At 45.2% G+C, this 12,966-nt stretch overlaps 1 protein-coding gene across 2 annotated transcripts in view; it reads left to right on the forward strand.

Moving 5' to 3' along the window:
• ITPR2 (inositol 1,4,5-trisphosphate receptor type 2) overlaps positions 1–12,966 on the forward strand; it is a 355,767-nt gene that overhangs the window by 293,921 nt on the left and 48,880 nt on the right. For both annotated transcript variants that reach the window (XM_080914558.1, XM_080914557.1), the window contains 3 exons: positions 384–548; positions 2,798–2,993; positions 7,086–7,178. In XM_080914558.1, coding sequence (XP_080770684.1) covers positions 384–548; positions 2,798–2,993; positions 7,086–7,178 — 454 coding nt within the window. The remainder of the gene's footprint in view (positions 1–383; positions 549–2,797; positions 2,994–7,085; positions 7,179–12,966) is intronic.

Raw genomic sequence — 12,966 nt, forward strand, 5'->3', positions numbered from 1 at the left:
TATCTAAGGACGTTTGAAGGACAGTCATGCACACAACAGTTGCTGTGAATGTTTGGTGTCATCCAGGCCTCTGAATGGGTCTGTGAGCCAAGACCTTTGATGACAGTTTTTCAGAAACGGTTGGGCTTCCCATGGGGAGAACTAGGTAAGCCAAGAATAAGGAAGAGCCCGATTTATACCCAGTCTGTGCTGGTGGTATTCTCTGCCTGAGAGCCTCAAGGGAACCAGTTCTGCGTGCGATTGTTTACAAGTTCATTTGTCAACTACCTGAAAACCAGCACAGACGTCACAGAGAAAGAAAACCAAAAACAACCCGTCTTTCATGATGTCTTGTTCTGGAGATGAGCTTGAAGCACTAAAATCCCACTTTCTTCCCCCTTTAGCTGTGTAATAAAATCGTGTTCCTGGTGAGTTTTGTGGGAAACCGAGGCACGTTCACCCGAGGCTACCGGGCGGTCATTCTGGACATGGCCTTTCTTTACCACGTGGCCTATGTGCTGGTTTGCATGCTTGGCCTCTTTGTCCATGAGTTCTTCTACAGCTTCCTGGTAAGTAGAGCCTTATAGATGATCAGTGCCAAACACAGGATGCTGCCTCTTACCCCTTAGCCCTTTTAAGCAAGCACAAATTATGCTATTCTTGGAATTTCTTAGAAGCATGGATCACCATTTTTAGTCTTTTTTTCTGGGAAGTGCATAGGTGGTGGAGTTTCAATTCCTCCATGGGAAGCAGGCAACCTCCCTACCTCTTCTCTTGACCCAGACTTTATAAGATGAGCTGCATCAGGCTTTCAGCCAAGTAATAAATCCTTCAATTCACTGATTATCTGGCTGCATGGGAGACAATAAGGATGCGTCATATTTTGTGTATAATATCAAATGTTACATTAATTATTACAGTGGCTTATAAGCAACAAGAAAAGGAACAAAAGCTACACTAGCCAAAAATCAAGCTGTTTAAGTTCAGACTCTTAGCTTATTTCACCATTGATAGCTTATGTCATTATTAGCTTATGTCATCATTGTTTTCTTATGTCATCATTAACCTTAGCCTATGACATCATCCTTAGCCTATGTCATCACCATTAACTTACGTCATCATCAACATTAGTTTATGTCATCATCATTAGCTTCTGTCATCATTGTTAGCTTTAGCTTAGCAGTGTATATTTAAATCTTTAGACAGTTTTTTTTCTGTATTTTTTGGAGTTTGTCCTGAGATGACTTGCTTCACTCTGTAGCCCAGGCTAGCCTCTAGCTCACAATCCTCTTGCCTCAGCCTCCTCAGTGCTAGGTCACTGCCTGTGCATCACCACCCCAACTGCACAGCCTTCTCGTTGTCCTAAGATGCCACTTCCTTTTCTCCATTCACTGCCTTGGAGTTGTGAATGAGGATAGGAGCTGGTATAAAAATACAGTGGGTTAAATCTGTGAGTGGCTTTGGGTGTCAGTCGTCACCTGTGTCTGGGGCAGAGTTTCTTGTTTCATCACTATGGACACCATCCTGGCCTCTCAGCACATGCGCAGTGAGCATCTGCTCTGACCACTGTTGAGCCAAAATGAAACCCCTTCATGTCAACCAAAGTGATTCAAATGTTGGAGAAGCCAGAACATTGTCAGTTTCGAGGTCACATTTATGGTAATTAATTCTTCTTCATTGAAGAATATTGACCTCATTTTAGAGATAAAGAGCAAAATAGTGAGTTTTCAAAGAATTTCAGTCATCAAATGCCAGTGTCCTAATCGGAGGCTGTGTAAAGCAGCGGTTGACAAGGCCCTGCTTATAGTGGGAAACAATTGTGTAACACAGCGAACTAAGAGCTTTTGGAAGGAAATGCGGTGCCTCACTGACCAGCCCAACTGCGGGTTCTGGCTCTTGTCTCCAGAAAGCAGAACACAAATGTCCAGCCTCTCCGTTTTGAAGATAAGATTGATTTCAAACATTTTGAAAATGAATAGTTTTGTTTCTTTTAATCAGCTCTGAATAATAAAGTATGCACTTGCTAATTCATAATCTCAACTTTATTAGTAGCAATATATAAAATGGTTCTCACACTGGCTGCAGACAGAGTTTTTGATTAGTGTGTAGATTTCCTATCAAAGACAGACAACTTTCACAGGAAGGGGGTTGGCAAACTGTTACTTTTTCTCGTTGTGGTTCTGCTTTCACAGGTATAAACTAATATGGACTTTTATCTTCATTTGTTTATCCTTTCAGTGAGGAAGAGGGTCTGCATTTCCCAAATGTTTTATATTCGGGCATCTTCTATACCATGGGCTCATGAAAATTTTCTCTTCATTTCATTTCAAGTCCCTTGATCGAACAGTAAATTTAATGAATCTGCCAACTGTCCATAAACTACATGAGCCTAATATTATAAATTTTCTAGAATCAAATGAAAGTGAGTATACAGTTCTGCAGTGTCATGGCAAAGTGGTACAACCCTGATTATCAAGCCAACATATATGTGCTCAGTACATGCTACAAGAGCTGTCTTCATTGAAACTGCGCCTTCCTGTATTCTAGCCCAGTGGTTCTCAAATGATGGGTTGTGACCTGAATATCAGACATTCTGCATATCAGACATTCACATCATGATTCATAACAGTAGCAAAATTATAATTACAGTGCAGCAACTGAATAATTTTATGGATGGGGAATCACCACACCAGGAGGAACTGTATTAAAAGGTCACGGCATTAGGGAGCTTTGAAAATCACTTTCCAAACACAACTGGGTTTATTTTAAAATGTTATTTGTTTGTAGGTTATCTTTTTAATTATTATTATTTCTGTAGCTTTTTGATTTGGTGTACAGAGAAGAGACCCTGCTGAACGTCATCAAAAGCGTCACACGGAATGGCCGCTCCATCATCCTGACTGCGGTCTTGGCTCTTATCCTGGTCTACCTGTTCTCTATCATCGGCTTCCTTTTCCTAAAGGATGACTTCACCATGGAGGTGGACAGACTGAAAAACAGAACTCCAGTCACAGGTAGCCGCTCCACCCCCAGAGCTCTCCCCCACCATCGGAGAGAAAGTTTTCACTTTCAACCCTTTGAATTGTGGTTGTGTTTACCACTGCTGTGGTTTGAGGACCAGATGTCGTCCTCGCCTCGTGGCGATGTTTGAACATCTGGTCCCCACGTGCTGGCCCTGGCTGAGCCGGGGAGCCTCGCTGGAGGAAGTGATTGACTGGGGCGGGCCTTGAGGTTGGGTAGTCTGCTCACTTCCGGTCTGCTCTCCGCTTCCTGGCGGCTAACATGGCTGCCTCTCCACTGCCTTGGCTAATGCCATGTGGCTCTGTATCCCTTTGAACTGTTAGCCAAAATAAACTGTTCATTTCCCCATCCAAGTTGCTCATTGTTAGGTGTTTGATCCTAGCAGTGATGAAAGTAACTAATGCAACATGTAAAAGCTGAGAATTTGGAATACTTTATCCTGCATACCGTCAGAGTGGTTGGGAAATACAGGAGACATCATCTGTGCTCCATCCTACAGGGTTTCGTAATACTGAGCCTCCTGCGGGAGGCAGTGGGAGCTTCGCTGCAGGAGACTCGGATTCTCTTCCTCCTCCTCTTTCCATGTCACCAAAGGACAGTATCCAGCCGCTCAGAGCTGAGCTGCTGCTCTGCTATTATTCCACGGGCATTGCATTCGATCCGAATAACTTTAAATAACTGCTTTTATCTGGTGTTCAGCGGGTAGTAAGACGTCCGTTTGGGCAGATGAACATCAGAGATGTGGTTAAAGGACCCCGTTCCTCTGTGTGTGACTGCTGGCATCCCTGCTAAGACAGCACCTGGTATTCTCCGAGTTCTCCCTGAGAAGCCCTGGCAGGAGGAGCTGCCCTCTCCTTTACACCCTGCTTTGCTGGGTTAAATTCCTCTCTTAATCTTTCCCCTGCTTTGCTTGGTAGAAACCATGGTTCTCTATTGTGCTATATTTCTTGATTCCACTAACTACTGATTACAGAGATGGGAAATCACAGAAAGACATCACTCTCTTCTCAGACTGTTGAGGTTTAATCAGTGGAAACATGTGGTGTCCTTTCGTTGACACACAGTCCTTAATTACAGCATTGACAGTGTATGGTAATGTCCAATGAGATCATGACTGTGGGCAGGGTTAGAGTCATTGATTAGTGAGTCTAAACCTGCACACTTGGCAGAAGCATCAGCTTCACACATTTTAAGTTACGACACAGAGATACTCTCGGACCCCACACCAAGTATTAGACTTAGTTCTCGGGGACGTGACGTATGTCCTTGCTTCACCTACTTCTTCTAGAGTGTCACACACATGCTGTCAGCTTTCTATTCGTTGTAATAAAAAAAGCCCAAGAAAATAACTTTCGAACAAGGAAATGCCTTATTTTGGCAACTCATGTCTTTCAGTGAATGGCCATTTATCCTCAATACCTGAGGTCTATGGCAAGACAGAACACTGGTTGAGCAAAGATCCTCAACCCCATAGTGCCATTGAGGCAGAGGGAGAGAGAGGGGAAGGTTCTTGACATCCCTTCAAGGGTACAGCCAGAGTGACCTCTCCCTCCACACTAGGCCTCACTTCCCAAAACTCTGATAGCTCCCTGGGCTGGTGCCAAAGCCCTCAGTTTATGGCCTTTGAGAGACACTGAAGCTACAAACCTTTACATTACACTTCCTGTGTGTAAAGGGAAGGATTTGGGGGGAGGGGTAAGGCCTAAATCTCTGTTCTTTCTAAACTCTTTAGGAACCACCTATCCCCAGCACACTACAAGCCTCAGATTTTAATTTCTTGCTAGATTAGAGGCCTGGCCACAGTTGGTTCAGGAGAAAAGCGTGAAACAGAAGTGTTAGAGCTTACAGAGCAAGCACGCGTGGTAGGGACTGTTTCTCTAGTTCTCTGGTAAATATTTTAGTTCTTTGATAAGGAACTTGGTGCTATATTGTGAATATACACTCTTTAGAAATAGGAAAAGATACAATATAAAAACACCAAAGCTAAAATTTCAAGCTCTTTCTTCACTAAAAATACATATGCACAATTTTATAGAAATCGGTCAAAGAAAACTTTTGTAAATACTACGAAAGTGCAGCACTCAGGGGCAGCTAGCAGACTTAAATCCCTGATTCTCTGTGGGTGGAAATATTTTGTTTCTTAGCTTACGAGCCTAGATAAAAGCATCTTTGTTTCCGTATTTTAAATTTCATTTCTAACACATCGTGGTAGCGCCCGTCTGAGTCTGCTGGCCGCCATCATGACAGATTAAGGGAGACCTTGTGGCTTATAAAGAATTGATGTCTATGTAGCTCGTGGTTCCAGAGGCTGGGGGGAAATCTGCTTGGCATCTGAAGGGACTGTTCTTGCGATGGTGGCAGCACAGGGCACGCCCCTCAGTGAGCAGAGTCCAGCCAGGGTCTGTACTGAACCCACATGGAGATGAGCCAGTGGGGTTCGAGCGCACGGATCCGAGCATGAGCAGAGAGCCCCGTGTCTTGTCACCCCTCCCAGTACTTCACAACCAGCGTTTGGGTGGAAGTATCTGGACTGTACTGGATCTTGGTTGGCAGGTGGCTTCCTTGTTCTCTGTCTTTTGGGCACTGTTGCTTACAAAGCTGATCATGGGTGACATTTTGGATGTGAGGTGATCAGAAACCCCACAGATGGGAGGTGTTGAGTCAGAGCTGGACAGAAAGTGGCTCGGAGAGCTGGGGAGAGTGGGAGGCAGGTGTCTTTGCAGACATCATTGGAGATTTAAGAGTATGTGGATTCCACCTCTGGGCCCAGCACCTGCTGCTAAGTAGTCAGGAAACTGCAACTAAGGCACAGCCTGAACAGCATCATGGGAAATCACAAGGAAGGAAAGGCCCCTTGACAACTGGAGGACACCGAGCTCCTCACACCTGTCCCTACCCCCTCCCCAATTCTCACCATGCTCCTCACACCTGCCCCTACCCCCTCCCCAGTTCTCACCTACTGAGAGTACAGGAGAACATGCCTTCATGCTTCATAACCTACAGTCCCCCTCCTGCCAACCCCAAACTGCCGTTCCGACCACAGCTCCAGGGATCCACACCTGTGGGCTGCTTGGCAGAGCATGCCACTAGAGGCTTGTGAGATTCAGCCTGGTGTGTCCGTTGCTGCCCCTCAGTCCTATGAAGCTCACCTTGGTGAACCCTGGGATCATATTCATGTTCATAAACCCTGTGGCAGCCATTCTCTTTCTCCCCTCGGCCTTGTGCCCCCCTCTTCGACTGCACTGTTTTGTGTCAACTCTTCTCCATCCATCAGCCCCTGCTACATCAGTTCTCCAGAGCCTTGGACCCCGAGCCATGGGAGCTGGTGGGATGCATCCAGTACTAAGGGAATGCCACCGGGGGTCACTCAAAACTCCATCTCTGTCCCTCTCTGACCACCGGGCTTTCAGTCCTGCCCAAATCACTGCTGATGGTGACACTCCTTCCCTATGATGTCACAGCACAATGTTTGGCTGCCACTGCCTCCCTACCCCCCCCCCCACTCCTCACAGCTCCTTGTGACACCTTCTTATGTTTGCAACTTTTCCTTCAGTTCTCTCAGCATGTGACTCTCACTTTCAAATCAAACTTTTTAATACAAATAGAAAGGTCATTATCTTCTAGGCCAGAGAAACCACTGAAGAGTCCATGGAAAGAAGGGTCTCTGGAGTTTTTTATCCTTGAGCCGGTTTGAAGCCTTTCTTCTCTGGGGCCCATAATGAGAACTGCCCACCCAAGGTCCTTTCCTCAACCACAGGGCTCCTGCTGCAGAATGCTCACTGCCCTGGGAGGAAACAGGCCTAGCATCCTGGGTCAGAACCCAGAACCCAGAGCACACCTGGCCATAGAAATATTAGTGTTTGTGATGGTTTAGGTCAAAAGTTATTAATACTTTATCACACTAAAAGAAGCACACACACACAAATGGAGCTTTGCACACACTGGCAATGAATTTATTCCTTATTTATAAAATTGCTTTAACAGGCTAATGAGGTTCAGCTGAAGCGCTCAGACACCCCTGTGGCTGTGTTCATGTGGCCGTGTATGGACGTGCTCTGTATACGTTCTGCCCTCTGTTCTTCCAGGTAACCACGAGGTTCCCACTATGACCTTACCTTCCATGATGGAGACCTGCCAGAAGGAAAACTGCTCACCCACCGTCCTGTCTTCAAACACAGGTATGTACCCGCAACCAGCTTCTTTGGTGTGTGAGGTGTGTTGTCACGTCCGTGAGAGTTGACCTTGGGATTTCAGAATGTGTTGAGCTAGAAGAACAGAAGGTAAGTGGCTAACACAGTGCAAGCCGGAGACAGGATTCTCCTCACAATGTCCTCACAGTGTCCAGCTCACCCGAATCTGATGGGTTCAGTGTATGGAATGTGCTGTGCCTAAACAGCAGCCGAAATGGAGGGCTCCTTTTCTGACGACTTGGCTTCTAACAAGGGATGAGAAAAACATGGGTTCTGCACTCTAGAGACTTGGCTGGAAGCCCTGGCCTGCCGCTTTCTCGGCAGGAATCTGGGAACATGGCAGACATGGTGTTTCTTTCCTAAATTATAGGAAAAAAAATACATCTCTGAAAGTGGATGTAAGTGGGACGGTGTATTTGGAGGTGAGGGCAGGCGCTTTACCCATGGACTACAGCCAGTCCTTGTGGATTGCAGATCTTTATGTAACTTAAACGTTGTCCTCACTAAGGAAGAGTGGAGTCAGGATGCTCGCAGGCTCACATGGATGCAGCCCCTTCTCTCCTAGGATGCAGTGTCCTGTGGGTTCAGGGTGCTGTACCACCCTCTCCCCTGGTCACATTTCCCTTGAGATGTTGGATTGTTGGTCAGGGACAAGCTGTCCCTTCCGATGACTAAACACCTCATGATTTCTGTCCTAGAGAGAGAATTGAACTTGTATCCATTCCATTCAGTGCCCCAGGGGTATGAGCTCTTGAGATGCTTCCAAAAAGCTCCTTTTGCTGTGCTCCCAGTCGATGCTCACAAAAGAGCCAGCTTTTGTTGGCTTCCACGGTGCTACTGAGCACACACACTCTAAAGCCATATAACGTGCCCCTTGGTTTAAACACCTCCGATCTCTCCATCTTTCCCTGCAGATCACAGCAGAGGCTCTTGACCTCATACTCCTGGGCAAGAACCTGAACTCTGCTTTCACACTGGGCGGTGGGAGCCCCGTGGAGTTCCCTCACTCACTTTTTAAGATTTACATTTGTTTTTAACTTATATATATGGCAGGTGTGTGAGCACAGGCAGAGGCCAGAAGAGTGTGTCACATCCCCGTGACCTGGAGTTACAGGCAGTTGTAACTACTGAGTGTAGACTCCAGCACACCTCACACTCTTGAACAGCATTCCCTGACTCTTGGCAAAAAATGCTGTTCCTTGATGGTTCAGGTGTTATCTAATAAATATTCACCCCAGCTCACGCAGTTGGGAGTTGGGGATCTCACTGATGAAGCCATACATGTATTTCTATGTATCTCTGCCAACCCTGTGAGTACACTAGCTCTTGGTGGTCTCCTTCCATTGTGCTGTGTGGAACCCCGATTTTGTTCTTCCCTGTCAGGCTGTCTTGGCTTCAGCAAGCTCGAGGCCAGAGTGTAGAGAATCCAAAGCGCCATTGTCCTTACACAGCTCTTGATCTAAGATTGTCCTACCATCCCTAACTTTTCGAAGGAAGAGATACAATAGAAGGCAGGGGTGGCCTGAAGACCCTGAGAAGTTCCATCTGGCTCCTTACAGATTAAACACAATCCAGCCTCTGCTCTGGCTATTTCCGCAAGAGTTGCTGGGAATGTTGCAGAGGGCAGCAACAGGAAACCAGGTCCCGGAAACAGGCAGATGTTCACAGTCGTGTTTTATGAAATTCTTCAGATGCCTAGAAACATGTCACAAATGGAAATGAACAGGTGACTCAGTCAACAAAGCTCTCACTGTGCAAGCATGAAGTTATGAGTTCAATTCCCAGAATGCACATGTGCACACACACACATATGCATGCACACACACACACACACTCACATTCTTTCTCTCACACACACATATACACACATTCTCTCACTCATACACACACACATGCACACACACACACGCAATTCTCTCTCACACATATACACACACATTCTCACTCACACACACACACATTCCCATGAATGCACACGCACATATACACAGCTGTCCATTGCAGTACACACTTGCGACCCTAAATCTAGGAGTTGGGGACAAGAGACCCTAGGGCTCAATGACCAGCCAGTCTATCCAGGAGTAATTGAGACGGACAACCAAGATTGGCCTCTTCCACACCCAGGATATACAGGCCGGCACAACACACACACAATCTCTCTCTCTCTCTTACACACACACACACACACACACACATACTCTCTTACACACACACACACACTCTCTCTCTCTTACACACACAATCTTACACTCTCTCTCTCACACACACATACATACATACACACAAACAGAAAAAGTGAGTGTGTGAGAGAGAAATGTGTTTCTAATAAACTGCCATTCAATCTATGTTCTCTATATTTTAAAAAAAAACTAGAAAACTTTCTAGGAAAGTTCACTAGCTGGGGAGCACAGTACCAGCTCATCCCCAGTTCCAGGTCTGTCTGTGCTGCCCCTCCCCCACACAGCATTCTGTCAAGGACATACTTGAGTATTTTCTGTTAGCATCAGAGTGATTTGTCAGCAGTTTTCAGAGTCTCCATCTCGAGTCCCAATACCGTCCTTTTCTAAGGACAAACAGGGACAGCTCTTTTCCCAAGCGCAGTATTCCCTTCCCCCAAGTCTCTGTCATCTGGGGTACAGAGGTGATGGAGTGTGTGAACGTTATGGAGAAAGATGCCAGAGTAGGAAGGAAAGATGGTGGCTGAGTTCTGGCCTGAGGTTTTGGAGACAGTGCTGAAGGGTGGGGAGCTTTGCAATAGGGGGCATCCCCCAGTCAAACCAGACACTGGAAGGCCATACCAACACCTTACTCATTGACGCCCATGTGTTAAAACTGATTTAAATGAAAATTCCCTGGGAAGTCTGACTTTGACTTTTGTTTCTGTGTATTTGTTTTCGTTTTTTTTCTTTTTAAGCATGGTGTCACTGTTCAGCCCTGGCTGTACTGAAACTCACTCTATGGATCAGACTAGCCTTGAACTCATAAAACGCCCCCTGCCTTTGAGCGCTGGGACTCAAGGTGGAAACCACCGACTCTTTGGGTGGATTTCATCTTCTGAGCCTTACTTCCTTTACACTTGGCCAATATGAATAGTTTAGGTAATTTGATTAAATGTGTAGATTTTGATCCCTGAGCTTTATTTCCTCTAAATTTTAGCAATGTCTAGTAACAGCTATTTGATTGACAAGCCTTGAAATGTTGGCTTCTATTGGCTGGAGAGAAGCTGAAGTCTGGCGTGTGTTGTGCAATGAGTATCGGTTAGATTTAAAAACAGTGCTTTGCTGTCTAGGACTGGGACACAGCTCTGATTAGTGAACTGTGGTGTGCACTTGCACAGGCCTTGGCTTGCTGTCCTGTGTCAGGCAGGTGCAGAACACTGAAGCCAGGCACCCAGCACCAGAGCGCTGACCCCAGAAAGCTAAAGATGGGGGTTAGGTCATCTTTCCAGCAGCAGAGAATTCGTGTGACAAATGTCCACAAAATTCAACTTTAAAAACACTCCCGAAGTCATATATTCCATTTGCTTCAAGCCTGCCAGAATCTCAGATGAAAAGGTTTTACTTAAAACCACCCGAAATTGACTTTTCCCAGAGAACACCAGCCTTCTTTAGACAAGACTAAAAGCATAATCACAGGTGAGTCAGTGAGTCAGTGCCATCTGAACGTTCAGGGGAATAAAAAGTTCACACGTGTTTAACACTTATGAGTACCACTTTCGTCTCTTGGTACCCGACTTTAATAGAAAAGACTGATGATAGATAACTTGTCAAGCTAACACTTGCTACATTTTGGATTCCCACTTGGCTATCAATCAGTATTTTAAAATGTCATTTTAGTTGCAAAAAACGTTTAAGATCAGCATTTACAAAAATGGATCAATTTTTATTAAAGTTTAATATGGGAGGGTTTTAATAACACTTGGAGTTTCAGTGGAGTCTCACCTCCAGGACACTGTGTCCATGAGAGCCACAAACTACAAATAATTTAATTATTAAGGTGTAAAACGGGGACATTGATATATATATATATATATATATATATATATATATATATATATATATATATTCAAGCATATCTAATATTTTTTAAGATGTATATTTTGTATTTGGCCAAAAGTATGGCAAACCAGAGAGGGCACTGGATTCCCTGGTACAGAGTTATAGGCCACTGTGAGCCACCCGACATGGGTGCTAAAAACGGAACGCTGGTCCTCTAGAAGAGTAGCAAGTGGTCTGAACCACGGACTATCTCCAGCCAATGTCCAGTAATTTTAAAAAATATGCTGACTAACACCCCATGAAAGAACAGTTTTTCATCCATTAGGATAGACTTTTATTTCTTTCCTCAAATAAAACCTTTAAAAAAAATCATGAATTAAGAAAAATGTTTTTCTGGTAGTATGCAGAAAATGGATAACCTCACATCACGCACGTGTCAGACTTCTTACCTGTATTAAAACCACGACTTTTCCTAACTTGTATTCATTGAACCCTAAAGATACACCAAGCACTGTTCTAAGTTCGAGTGTTTGTGTGTGTGTGTATGTGTTCCTGGGTGTGGATACAAGTGTGGGCGTGACATTCCACTGTATCTGCAGGGAACGTCTTGGCCCTGAATGCGATGTTCAGGTTACTCCTCACATCCCAGTGTGCCTACAGGGAGCATCATCACCCATGATGGCCAGGCACGCCCTTCTTTTGATATTTTATGCAGAGGCCATGCCTTAGGATACTCAGGCTGCTGTGTTTGCTCATCCACTGACCCACCTTTCTTGGGAACCATCAGACTCTTGTAGGCTGGAACATTTAAACCTTTATCCCTTTTTCTTCACACCAAACCATTGGTATAGTGTGAAAATCCAGGCAGGTGTGTCACACAGCTTGTCATACAGGTGGCCACAAGGTGGCACTTACCTACTCGAGAGCCCTGACCAACTCAGGTCAAACAGCAGAACCTTCTAATAAACCTCGTAGAGGCTTCTGAGTGAGCCCAGCTGTTATGATGAGCAAGATGACAGGGACAGTCAGCACTGTGCTGGCTGAGGCATCCTCCCACAGCATGGCTGCCACACGGAATGCCAGACCTCTTGCTGTGTATCTGTAGTCAACCTATTTTATAAAATTCTTTTCATCCAATTTTTATATTTCAAAAATGTAAGTAACCCTGTGTGCCTTTTGGTTTATGTCTTTAAACAGGGTTTTCCTATAACGCTGGCTGTCCTGGGTGTTTAGTTTTGTAGACCAGGCTGGCCTCAAACTCACAGAGATCTGCCTGCCTGGGCCTTCCAAATGCTGGGATTAAAGACGTGCCACCATTGCCCGATCTTTTTGACTCTCCTTACAGTCAGCCATCTGAAAGGGTGAGATGAGACCTCAGTGTAGGGGTTATTTACATTCTTCTTGTGGCTAGTGATGGTGAATATTTTATATGTGCTTCTTGGCAGCCAGTCCATTTTATTTCACTGTGGCTGATCACATGCAGGGTGTGCGGAATTCCCTAGCTCCCTTCTTAGAGAATAAACAGCTTCATTTCCATGTGCCAAGCAAACGAGCACATAGTGGGTCTTTAGTTGGCATTTTCTACACTACAGCCAACAGTCACCAATTAGTAAGTGAATGTATCGCACAATACTTGTTCCTCATTCACTGTGATTGACAGTCCAACTTCTGCAAAGCAACAGTAACGCTATTCCATGACTTCCTTCCTGGAATCCAGTCACAATGTAACGATGGCTTTCATTCTTTTTCTCTCCTGTTTCTATCCTGTTGATCTGTCA

This window comes from Micromys minutus, assembly GCF_963924665.1.
Source record: "Micromys minutus genome assembly, chromosome: 3".
NCBI lineage: Eukaryota > Metazoa > Chordata > Mammalia > Rodentia > Muridae > Micromys > Micromys minutus.